This window comes from Hippoglossus stenolepis, chromosome 13, assembly GCF_022539355.2.
Source record: "Hippoglossus stenolepis isolate QCI-W04-F060 chromosome 13, HSTE1.2, whole genome shotgun sequence".
In the NCBI taxonomy this organism is placed as follows: domain Eukaryota; kingdom Metazoa; phylum Chordata; class Actinopteri; order Pleuronectiformes; family Pleuronectidae; genus Hippoglossus; species Hippoglossus stenolepis.
The window spans coordinates 8,898,278-8,910,824 of NC_061495.1; the positions used below are offsets into that span (position 1 = coordinate 8,898,278).

At 41.6% G+C, this 12,547-nt stretch overlaps 1 protein-coding gene across 6 annotated transcripts in view; it reads right to left on the minus strand.

Moving 5' to 3' along the window:
• epha3 (eph receptor A3) overlaps positions 1-12,547 on the minus strand; it is a 100,802-nt gene that overhangs the window by 26,723 nt on the left and 61,532 nt on the right. For 4 of the 6 annotated variants that reach the window (XM_035173693.2, XM_035173688.2, XM_035173692.2 and 1 more), the window contains 5 exons: positions 11,057-11,181; positions 4,708-4,870; positions 4,001-4,106; positions 3,350-3,414; positions 1,875-2,000 (listed from right to left, as the gene is read on the minus strand). In XM_035173693.2, the coding sequence (XP_035029584.1) occupies positions 1,875-2,000; positions 3,350-3,414; positions 4,001-4,106; positions 4,708-4,870; positions 11,057-11,181 (585 nt within the window). The remainder of the gene's footprint in view (positions 1-1,874; positions 2,001-3,349; positions 3,415-4,000; positions 4,107-4,707; positions 4,871-11,056; positions 11,182-12,547) is intronic. The other 2 variants (XM_035173689.2, XM_035173691.2) reach the window with 1 other exon arrangement.

A 12,547-nucleotide genomic window follows, 5' to 3' on the forward strand; every position in this document is an offset into this window, starting at 1 on the left:
TCATGGCTTTAGCTTTATTGTTCACTTAAAAATGTCTTTGTTTTTTCATTGCTCCCTGTGACCGCATCACAATGTTCCCAGGGTTTTCTGTTCATTTGGATAAGATAAGATTCCTCAATATCTGCTGCTGTCTAAGATTTCATTATTTTGTTATTTGAACCACACACGCACTTTGCTGGAATCTAACATCTTGAGTTTGTGAGTGAAACTAAGGTAATTCTCATCTTTATAGTTCCTCTGATTTCACAGTTACGTTACGGAACAGATGAAAGTAAACGTATTACTTCCACCAAAGAGGTTGTGTTTCCTCCTGCGTTTGTTAGTTAGCAGCATTACACAAAACCTACTGCACAGCTTACCTCCAAACTTCATGGAAGGATGAGGTATGCGTCAGGGAACAGCTCAATATATTTTGGTGCAGGATTTTCCTTTTCACTTTCTTTAACTTTGTGAGATAGAAAGTTTTCTTTCAATATTTTAGTAAAGTTTTAAGTGAAATTGCAAAGAAAGCTTTGGAGTGTGTGCATTGAAATTGCATCGTCACATTCTTCACTGTGGACTTGTGTGTGTAAAGGCTCAGGCTTAATTCGTTTTTGAAAGAACAAATACTTTTCAACTAATTTAAAATGATCACTAATTATATTTTAATTACATTAGATATTCATTTGAAATTATTGAAACCTTGAAAGTCCATATTGTAAAATCTGTACTGTGAATACTTTTCTAACCTGCAACATTACACAAAATATATAACGATTAAATGACATGCATGTTAATTATAGAACATTCCCACAGAAAAGCAGTGCGGGATTAACAGAATCTAAAGCAAAACACAAATATTTCACACGAGAAGTGAACCATATTGAACTTTCCGTATCGGATTTCTAATTAAAAAAAGCCAATACCCATGTGTCAATCCGACGCTATAGAGATAAGCATAGATTGGTCTCTGATATGTAGGATGAAATATGCATAGAGGAGTGTAGCAGAGTCCGGTGTGGACTCAGGTATTAGACTCTCAGCCGTCCTGACAGCTTTACAGTGTGGAGAGCTGCAGGGACTCTGGAGACTGGCCTGCTGTTATGCGCTGTGTGCTTTGGTCTCATCTATTCTGCCTCAGCGCTCGACATGAATCACAATGCATTACCCTGCACTCCCGCTCAACTTATCAGGGAGGAGAGGAGCGGAGGGGAGAGGAGAGGTTTGCTTTACTGTTCTGATAATTAGATTTAGTTTAGGATTAGAGCATCAGGCAAAAAAAGAGATGAGAGAGAGGCAGGAAAATGAAGGGAGGAAGAAGGAGAGGGGGAAATTGAGGTTCACAAATCACCATCTCTCCCTCTCCTCTGTATAGGACTGGAAAGAAGAGAGCTCAAGCTGGGGCATAAAAACCTTTCTCATTCCCAGCTGTGTGGTGTAAGTCTTACAGTTAAACTATCCTGCTGCCATGAAAAAAAAAATATATATATATACACAGTATATATGTTTATATACACAGTATATATAGGAATACTACAAGCACAATTTTTTTCTGAGTGTTCATGCACTTGGTGTGTCTTTGCCATTGAAATAGAGCATGAAAGAGTGAGAAAGTAAAAAGGGTTCTGATGTAAGAGAGGGAAAAAGAAGAAGCAATGTATTTTCTTTTAATCCAGTTTTTAAAGAAAATTCTGGCTACTGTTTCCTGAACTGATAAACCTTTGTATGATGAATCAAGAAAACTGGTGATCTACTTTTTACCTGAGCTGATGTATAATAATGTATTTCCCCATTTTATTCACTGAGATGATCAATTTTAACTATGTTAAGAAAAACAATGTTATAATTAAATAAACTCTATTTGGCATGTTGGTGAGTATGTAGTGAGGCCTCACCTGCTCCCACAACTTTATCTATGGCGATACAGGAGGCGTCCAGCTCTTTGGCGAACTCGTGCACGGCCTGGCTCGGGTCCTCGTATGTGTGGGGGTCCACGTAGGTCCTGATACCCGGCAGACGCACTGCAGCAGCAGAAGAAGAACAGAAGGTTAATGAGCATTTAAAAACACTGTCTCTACATGTCTGTCTGTCCATCCATATGTCCTCTGAATGAGTTAATGACTTTAAACGTTGTGAGGACATCACCCTAAGCAGCCATGCAGTTAATATTAGGAGTCAAAACATATTGGTAACAAGTGTCCACTTGCATGAAACTTTGAAAATCCTCCCTCAGTCTGAATGTTTGAGTTTTGGTCTAGAATGGATCATGATGGGATTTTAACAGGAAGCAGTTGATGCAGTAAATCACGTGTTAGATAAACAGCAGCTTTCAAGTAAAACAGTTTTTACGTCTTTAAGTAAATCTCAGTTTTAAAAATCCACACACGTTTCTACGCAGCCGATCTATGATACAAACACAAACAGTAACTAAGAAAAAAAGACCCATGTGACATGTCTAATATTATATTATATTAGCTAAATTCATGCTCACAAAGAGGACTAGGGCTTTGGCTGCTTTACAGATGGAACAATCAGACCAAAAAACTAAACGTGGCCATGTGAGTATTGTTTGTAGACAGACTTGAAAAATGTGAATCTATTCTTTAAGTAATAAAGTTGTGCTTTATGATCCCCCTGTGGGTTTTTTTATGCTCTGCCTCTGACCCATCCTAACTATTCATGAAGGAGTGGACAGATGCTGTGCGGTGCCTGGGGAGTTGTGGGGCTGGGTCAAGGTTAAAGGTGGGAGATAGTAAATAACACTTCACATATGAATAAAGCAGAACAAGTACAAAAGTGTGAGGAACATTTTTAAAACCTGTGTTGGCCCACATCAGACTATCAAGCTGTTTCCTTGGCTCTTTTACACAATGGTCAAATTTTACATTAAAAACTAACTTTACATCATCATATATGAGTGATGCTTTTTCATCACTGGTCAGATGTGCATCAGCTGAGTTGACTTTTCTCCCTTTATGGGTAAACCCCATAATTAGGGGTCATGTAAACCTTAATTCTCAGCACTCGCTGCAGCTGGCTACGGGAACCGTCTGAACTTGTTGCCTTTCCGAATGAAGCCTCCCGGATTGGTTTGCAAATGGACCGAGAAACCTCCTTCTCAATATGGTCTCGGTCCGATTGCAGTCCTCTCATATGACCAAACCAACCGAAGAAGAGGGGGAAACCACTTCAAGCGTGGAAGGATCAGCTCTAAAACAACCACCGGCTGGTGTAGTGGTGTGAGAAATGCTCGGAGAGAGACATCTCCCCTGAACGTCACTCAAAAACTGTACCTCCGCTCTCTTACCCAGTGAACAGTGGAGTGCAGAGGGGATGGATTGAAGCAGGCCTGGGGAGAACTAATACTTACGGTGACCGTTGCCAAAGTGCAGTCTTTTCTCATCAGGATGTTTGGATTTGCTGTGGCAACAAAACCTGCCAATCCAAACAGAGAGAGGTCAGAAATAGTGCCATATATCCCAATAAGATGTGGCCCTGCCTGGAGGCGAGCGAGAACTCTGCGTGTGTGTGTGTGTGTGTGTGTGTGTGTGTGTGTGTGTGTGTGTGTGTGTGTGTGTGTGTGTGTGTGTGTGTGTGTGTGTGTGTAATCCCAGCTCTTATAAGCCAAGAGAGGATCAGTAAGTCTTATAATGAGCCATGGATTTATACTCTCTCTGAACAGTACTGACTGCCAACTTCAGCCACACACAACGGCAAGGCACAAGCAGAAGCACACACACACACACACACACACACACACACACACACACACACACACACAATTCTTCGTTTTCTCCTCTGAACACACTCCCTAATACATCTCTTACAATGTGTTTTTACAAGAACTGCATAAGACATGCTGGATAAATTACACTTCTCCAGTTCTATGTGGTGTTAACAGGTAAATTGTAATTTTGCAAAATAAACAATCACTTTTAATGCAACACTGATGAGAGCAGAACGATTGCTGTGATTGGAAGAGACGACATTTGGACCGGAGTCAAGTGGGTGGTGGACCGACCTGCCGATGAGGACGTAGAGCAGCACGGTGAGCAGGATGATGGCCACGGCGGAGGAAATGGCGATCAGAACCACCTGACTGCTCTCACTGGAGATAGAGAAGGCTGCTGGAAAGACAGAGAGCAAAAAAAGCAAATACATCCATTAATCCATTAACAAATATTAGCTGCCTTACAATCTACCTTCACCATATGTGGTAAAACATCAACATCAAATATTCATTTCATGCAACATTATTTTTAGTTTCAGTATAAGAGCACATTAAAGTTGATCTGGACATACTTATTTAGACACACTAACTCTTCAATCAATAAAGACCACATGAGAAGTTTATTAAACTCAGAAGTTTAAACACTATGGATCCAATACTGCTGTAAAAGTTAGACTATGTTGCCACAACGTCTGATATTTTGTGCCAGTAAATGCAAACATATTTCAATTTGGCCAGTTTCATGGAAAAATGATCACACTGATGTTTTTGCTACACGGAGAGCAAAATCTTTCGAAACAGTTATTAGACCACTGGACACAAAGACTCTTCCCTGAAGCACTGCAGGGCAAAACCTCCACGTGGTTTCATAATGGCAACAGCATCTCACTATTCTTTATTAGATATTTTATATAAAAGGACAAGCATTGGCCTCACATCTAATCGGCAAACCCAACATATTTTCAATATGCCGCGGTATATATGTGTTCTGAGCTTACAGTCAGGGCTGGTCTCGAACTGGAAGCTGGGGCTGCTGGCTCCGTATCCTGCGGCGGTGCGAGCTCGGATCTGCAGCAGGTAGGCGGTGCTGGGCTTCAGCCCGTTTAAAGACACATTACAGCCGCGTGCACGGAGGATGGTGTAGCTGGTCTCATGCTCCTCCTGTAAGACAAGAAGGACAAAGACGAAGACGGACAAAGAGAGGGATTATATATTTTTGAAAAAAGCTGTCTAGAATAAAAATATTTAATTTTGGGACAATCATTGAATATACCACACCCACACACACACTTACGCACACACTTACACACATCAACACCACCAGCCCGTTTGGCAGCTCTCTCTCCCAATCTGATGAGTTATGCCCTTTATATTTTATGACTTCTCTCCTACTGATCTCCACTGATAAAGCAACAGCAGGATTTACACACCAGGTCTGCATTTGGCACATTGCTTCCAGATGTGGAAGGAGGAAAAAGCAGCAGAACAGACGAGAGGGCAGTAGGTCGATGCAGAGGAGAGCAGACAGAAAGTAGCCCGACGAGTTTTCAGTTGGAAAAATAGGAGGAACCAATCAGGTCATGTTGTTGGGATTTTGAATATATATTGTTGTAAAGTAGCATCTGCTTGAGAAGTACATTTGATAGATTAAACAGAAATTAAACTAGAGAAGCTAATAGTCAAAATAATTTTGCATATTTAAAGTGGAGGGACTTGGATTTTTTTTAAATCAGGGGCCGTAAAGCAAAATCCGTGATTCAGTAACATTTTAGTCATTCCTTGTTTACTGTTGACTCTATAGCATCATTGAATATATTTTGAAAATTGTTCCTTGTTCAAGCACATTGTGTAAACTCTAATATTTAGTTAGTATTGCTAGTGAGTGATTAGTTTATGAAAAAAAACAAAAAACTATTAGGCCCTTTAGGGGCCAATCAGATTTCAGCTGGGGTCAGTGCCCCCCAGCCCCGCCCCTGGATCAGCTCCTGCATATTTACTGCAAATTAAACACTAGTTGGTGAATTACACACCATTTATTTAATAAACATTTCATTATACACAATACTGCAAAAAAAATGTATTAGGATATACTTCAATATATGTATGATTTATTTTAATTTTTTTATTTTCTATAAGTGTAAGAGAACAATTTCAATCAACATGGATTTGAAATGTGCTGAAAGGAATGTTAATCGTAATAAATGAATACATTTGAATACAGTTAAAACATAGTAAAATAGATCAAGGCAACCGATCACTGCCAAGAAGATTCACATTGTGATGGATTGGGTAACATAATGTACCACTGGCACATCAAATTACATGAAATAAAATGAAATAAAATAAAATAAAGATGTGACACTGTTACTGCTGAGCTGTGTGAGATGAATCTGCAGGGGGATAAAACCATTTAGAGGCTAATTTATGTCTTGAACACAAATGTCAACAAATGTCACGTTCCTCTGTCTGAGCCTCACAGCCCATTTGAACTGTCCACAGCTAAATCTGCCGGGCCCGTCCGTGCCCTCCAGGCCTGCAGTCGTATTAATGCTACGCTCAGTGCTATGAAACCAACTGTCAAACAGGAGAAAAAATAGGGCAAGGCTGATCTTAAATCTTTCAGGCAACCTACTAGGGATGACTCCAACAATCCTAAAAATGAGCTACATGTTTTGCAACACAGCCAAAGCTCATAAAAACCATTCAAGGCCGATGTGTGCCATGTCCGGGCAGAGTGAAATCCTGATTTTATAGACCCCCGGTTATTAACAGGCGCTCATTGTTAAAGGCTACGGCATAAACACTCACGGACATGCACACATGCACAGGCAGCGTCCAAGAGAAACTTCACGCCCACTAATGGAGTGGATCAGAGTTTTATGGCGCACAAAGCTTTTTTAAAACTGGTATGTGTGTGAGGAGGTAACCGATACACCAGACCTGCTCTGAGACAACTCCTCAGCGCAACTATAAAACTGCTTGGGACTTGTTGCAGTCCGGCGCGCAGGACGGTGTGCGAGCCCCCTGAAAATCTCACACAGGTGTTACGGCACAAGTATTTGTGTGCGAGGGGGATACAGAGACACGGAGAGCGACACACGGGGTCAGACACCTCTGCTCTACGAACGCTGCAGCCCGACAAGCCGTGTGATTGTGGAATATCCCATTGTGTGTGTGTGTGTGTGTGTGTGTGTGTGTGTGTGTGTGTGTGTGTGTGTGTGTGTCCCGCCAGCACACGGCTAGAATTTAATATGGCCTCTGCGCTGCGTTCTGCTTTGATAACGTAAACAAGGCTGTAGAAAATTATAGCTTGTATTACACACACATTCACACACAGTCACAGATGAAAACGCACACGGACCCACAAACAGGAGATGTGCAGCAGAAGTCTTGTAAATACAGTGTTTCAGCCAGCATTCCTTCCATGTAAGACTAAATAAACAGCCCGAATTAAAGCTCTCTCTCTCTCTCTCTCTCTCTCTCTCTCTCTCTCTCTCTCTCTCTCTCTCTCTCTCTCTCTCTCTCTCTCTGCTTTTTAGATTAAGGAGATAAAACATGCAAAAACAATCTAAAGTGTATTCCAAGTGCTCTTCAATGCCTTATCGGCTGCATAGCAACCTTTAACCTTTAGAAGATCGTACAGTTGGCCTGGGATTTTCAGAGATGAAGCACCTCTCTTCTTCTTCTTCTTCTTCTTCTTCTTCTTCTTCTTCTTCTTCTTCTTCTTCTTCTTCTTCTTCTAGGAATCTTTTCTGGTTGGGAGTTCCCAGGAATATAAGCAAACGTGCCCTGTAAGAATTCCCATATATAGGACGCGTAGGAAGTGCACAGCCCGAACAGTTTAGACACTCGGGCCTTTGGTTTCATGACCGTGTGGCATGGCGGTATGCGCTGGCGGAAAAGAGCTGTGTGGGCAAAGTCGGAGCCAAAACACATGGTTAGGTGGGTTTCATTTAGAAAAGAAAAAGAGCTGCAGTGGGTTTTCCTGGCACGTCCCATCCCGGCTACTGATATCATGAACCTCCTCATAGTTAACAGAAGCACAACTTCAGTAGACATCTGCAAAATTTCAGCCCCACACATACATCCATCAACCTCCAAGAAAAAACTAAAAAAGCCAAATCAGTATTTCTTAACAGCTCCTGCTGAAATGCATTCCTAACAAGGCTGAATGGAAAATATAATATGTAGAAGTGGTATTAACAGGAACTTAAGTATAAAAAAAAAATAGTAATACTGATTTAGTTTTATAACATCAGAACCCACCATATCCATTTAGGGAATAGTTTAGAGGGTTTTTAGTAACTGTGCAGTGACCTTATTGTAACATATCTTACATTCCTCTATTTGAGTCACTGTACTATTTCTATCATGTTCTATTATTTTCCATGATAAGTAGGAGAGGGGTGGGGCATGACCCAAGAAAGAACTACATTCAATTTTGATGGGAATCAAGGTTTTTTTCATTGTCAGATTTAGATTTTTCAACATTTTGGTTGATTTCCCAGAGAATAATTCATGGATATTATTGAAGAAAAATAATCAGGCATGTTTAAGGTACTGATATTTATGAGTAAATGCACTTAGGTGCAGATCTAAATAGAAATCCGGATCGAGGGAATTTAAAAGTGGTTTCATAAGAGGAGGTATGCACTTTACTGAGTGCCACTCTAGTTCCATGTGCATTCACTCAGAGTTCTGTGGTATAATAAACCAACTTCCTGCTTTCAATGGAAACTATTTCAGTGTTTAAAGAACTTACAAACAATGGCTGCCATGACATGTTATTCATGATGCTAACTTTTTAATACTCAAATTTTTTCGGGCATAATCATGTGGCCTCTAAAAGCTCAACAGACTACGTGCACAGACATCTGGGTTTGCATTGCTGGCTGAAAACTACATCAATCATCGAGTTGAAGATTTGCTAGAAAATTACTAAAGAATATTATTGTTCTCAACTTTTAAAATGTCCCCCTAAATATTTTTGTTACTCCTGCTTTTTACTCAATACTGAGATGCATCCGCAGAAAAAAAAAGTAGTCCACTGAGTTTTCCATCTACGATGAAAGTACTTTTAATTGAGTGAAGTTGTGTGGTTGTTGGCAAAATATTCCCTTTTCTACTTTAAGAGGAGTTCGAGTTATTGGTAAATTGCGATTGGGTTACGTGATAATACACACTGTGTATGTGTGTGTTGAACTTGTGTAAATACAGACGGAGAAAACCGCAAACACAGAAAAGCTTAGCCTTGCTGATGCTGCAAATCTGAACATCTTACTAAAAGCTCTGTCTTTTAATCTTGGTCGGTCTGTGCACAGTTTCACCCTCCTGCTCGTGTGTGCTTGCAATTATGCCTGCGTGTGTATATGGAAGTCTCTCCCTGTCTCATAAGTGAGTAATGGTGTGGTCTCAAACTCTTGTCCTCCTATGGCCTTGATCGTTGGCATGCCAGAGGCCGACAGCGTCCCTCTGCCTGCCACACGAAGAGGCCTCTGCCCTGGGTTGGGATGGGGGTCTCCCCTGGTTGTCCCAGTTTATTCTTCTGCATGGAAGAGCCCTTTGTCCGGGGTTTGAAATCCCTGGGTATGTATGGCTGCTGTGGAGAATCGTCTGGGAACCTGGTTTGTGTGTGTGTGTGTGTGTGTGTGTGTGAGTGTTTGTGTGTCTCTCTCTGTGTGTCTCCATTAATTCCTGAGAGATGTGATGTGATTAACAGGGATCGGTACAAATGCCCAGCGTTTTGAGACTCTATGAATTGATACACAATCGTGATGGGTGAGCATGTGTGTGTGTGCGTGCGACTTGAGAATTAGACCTGCAAGTGAGTTCTGACCTGGTATCAGCCATTAACTTCTCCTGTCGCTGTTTTCCGGCCTTGTTTTAACATCTTAGGTAAGGATGGCTGAGCAGGGAACAGAGTTTAGAGAGGAAACAGCTTCTGTCGGCCTACTAATCAAGAGATTAGGGGCCACTGTTGGCATTCAAGCAAACTGTGATCCTGGACACACATACATACACACACACACGCACACACACACACACACACAGAATCTGCCAGTGTGATTAAACTTGCATCCACGGCTAATTTCACCATCAAATGTCAGCCATAGCACAGCGTTGGTGCTGAAAGCCAGTGTAATTCGTTCTGCACTAATTTCCCTCACAGAGGAATGAGAGACCCCACAGACGCATTTACTGTCTGCCATAAAACTTGTCTCCATTAAGGAGGAGAGGGGAGAGGAGGACAGGATGAAAGATAGAGGGAGAGGTGGAGAGTGGAGATGAGAGGTAAAAAAAAACAAAGGGACGGAGGGCAGGGGCAGAGGAATGGATGCAGGGGGAAAAAAGAAGAGCAGCGAGGAGAGAGAGGAGGATAATAGGAAAGGAAATAAGAAATAGGAGGACACAAAATAAAAACGGAAAAAAGATCGAGAAAAATATGATGTGAGGCTTTTGGAAGAAAGAAAAAATAGTAGATACGATTTTTTTATTACACCAGTTAAATTAATTCCATTCTCAGACTGACATACTTATCCGTACTCAAGCGAGCCCCAATAACTAAGTAACGTGGGCTTTTTTAACAGTGAACCCATAAAAGAGGCATCAGACCACTATGTCCTGGCATCTGAAAGTGAGAAACCCCCTTTCCAACCGAATACGTTTTAACTGAAGCCCAAACTCGTCACACTTGAGCAGAGTTGATCATTTTTCGAATCCAGTGTATCACCATGTGTTGTTGTAGTGTGACTTTTGGCTTCAAACATTAAACACATGGAAAACAAAAAAAACCAACTCTGATCTTAAAGTAGTAAAGCAAATTCTCTTTTTTTTTTATCTGGCCGGAGTTTGATGAAAAGATTTCCACTATTTTATCGCATTCACGTGTCGGGAGGCGACAGGAAGTGAGACTGCTCGGCCAGAGGAAACTTTGGACGTGTGCGCTCTCACCTGGCTCAGCTGGGGAAGGACTCCAGCTGAGCACCTGCTATGGGCTCGAGACCCAAAAACCGTAGGAAGCCTGCCAAGACTCTTTCAGCCGTTGAGCAATTTTCATAGGAACAAATGCATCACCAACTTTGGAACAAAGTATCTGGTTCTTCTTAATAAATATCCACGGGTGAGAACAGCTAGCGTTGCTCTGTCCAAACACAACAAGTCTAAAGCTCACTAATTGACGTGTTATATGTGGTAAAAAATACTGGCAGTAGCCTTATATATATACAAGATATATAGTACAGCCTTCTCATCAAACTTGTTGAACTATTCCTTTTATATGTACAGGTTATGATGCTGCCTTGCTCAAAGGCACATACACATTTGATGAGCGATATATTCTGCACCAACCTTTTCGTAGTATTTGATCTCATAGTCCAGGATGATGCCGTTGGGTCGTTCTGGTTCCTGCCAGGACAGAGACACACTGTTTCGAGACGTCTTTTCCTTTCTGATCACTGTTACCGGAGATGGAGCTGGACGAGAGACACAGAGAGAGGGAGGGAGAGAGAGTGTGAGCTCCTTTATACCGAGGTTCAGTGGAAGTTCAGGCCCCGGTGTTGCATCCTGGCAATTGTCTATGGTTCCTGTAAGCCTAATTTATTTAGCTGAAGCCCAGTGGGGCCACATTAAAGACTGTGGGCCAGGGTTGCTGCTTGGGATGAGACAATGTGCACTAATGCAAACACTGGCTCGAGTCTACATACACTCACACAGAGTCAGAGATGTCTGCACTTCACCACTGTTTGAGCAACACAGCGATCAGTGCTCAGGCCAGAGGCTTCAGCTTCAATTCATCAAAAGAAAAGAAATGTGTGAATCCAGTTTTAACACCTGAATGTTCAAATCTTTGTTACATCCATGGAGCAAACTAAAGACTTTTGTGAGACATAGACATGTGTCCTAACGTGTCCTAACCTAAACATAGTTCAGTTTAATCCGGACTGAGACCACCTCTTTTGGCCTGGATACCTTTTGGTCAGTTGGTTTGGACCAAGGTCTGTGGAGAGAACTGAAAAGTCTTAAAGGGATAGTTCACCGAAAAATTTAAAATTCACTCATTATCTGCCCACCCCTCTGCCGATGGAGGGGTGGGTGAAGTGTTTGAACTTGAACTATCCCTTTATTTGTAACATTGTCACCTCCACACTTTTCTTTTTCTATACTGATATTTATCCACTTCTGTCTCCTGAGAGTCCTTCAAAAACCACATGAAAGTAATCACATGTTTACCTGACATGAACAAATATCCATTTTCCAGAATACTCATATTTTTACTCAAGCATATTACACGTATGAATGAATTATGTTGGGCTATAGTTTTTAGAATAGTGTATAAGCAGTAATAACCGGCACAGTAAAGTCTGCCAGGTCAAATTTGAGCGGTAATCTCTGGCAGGAATCACTGGCCAATTTCATCAAAATAAAAGAAAACAAGGCTGTGCTTGGTTAGCACCTTAACTCTGTGTAGAGCTGGTGAGAATATGAAACTCCCATTCATTCATTCATTCATTCATTCATTCAGTCAGTTTCACACAGTTCCCGATTTTATTCCTTAAGAAGCAATTTCTCCACAGAGATCAGTGGTTCGTCTGCTACTGTAGTGACCATTGTTCCACTGCATTTTGAAAAAGTGCTTTCTTTTCAATTTGAAACCCTTCACGCCGTCTCCCATTCCTTCTCTCTCTCTCTCTCCGCTGTCCCCATCCCTTTCGGTTTGGTGCGCTCTCCCTCGCCAATCTTCCTCGCCAATCCTTCATCCATGCGTTGCTTAGCCTCGGGGAGTTCACATGGTCCCAATCTAGTAATTCAGCACATCCCTCCCTCTATCAAGCCCGGTAC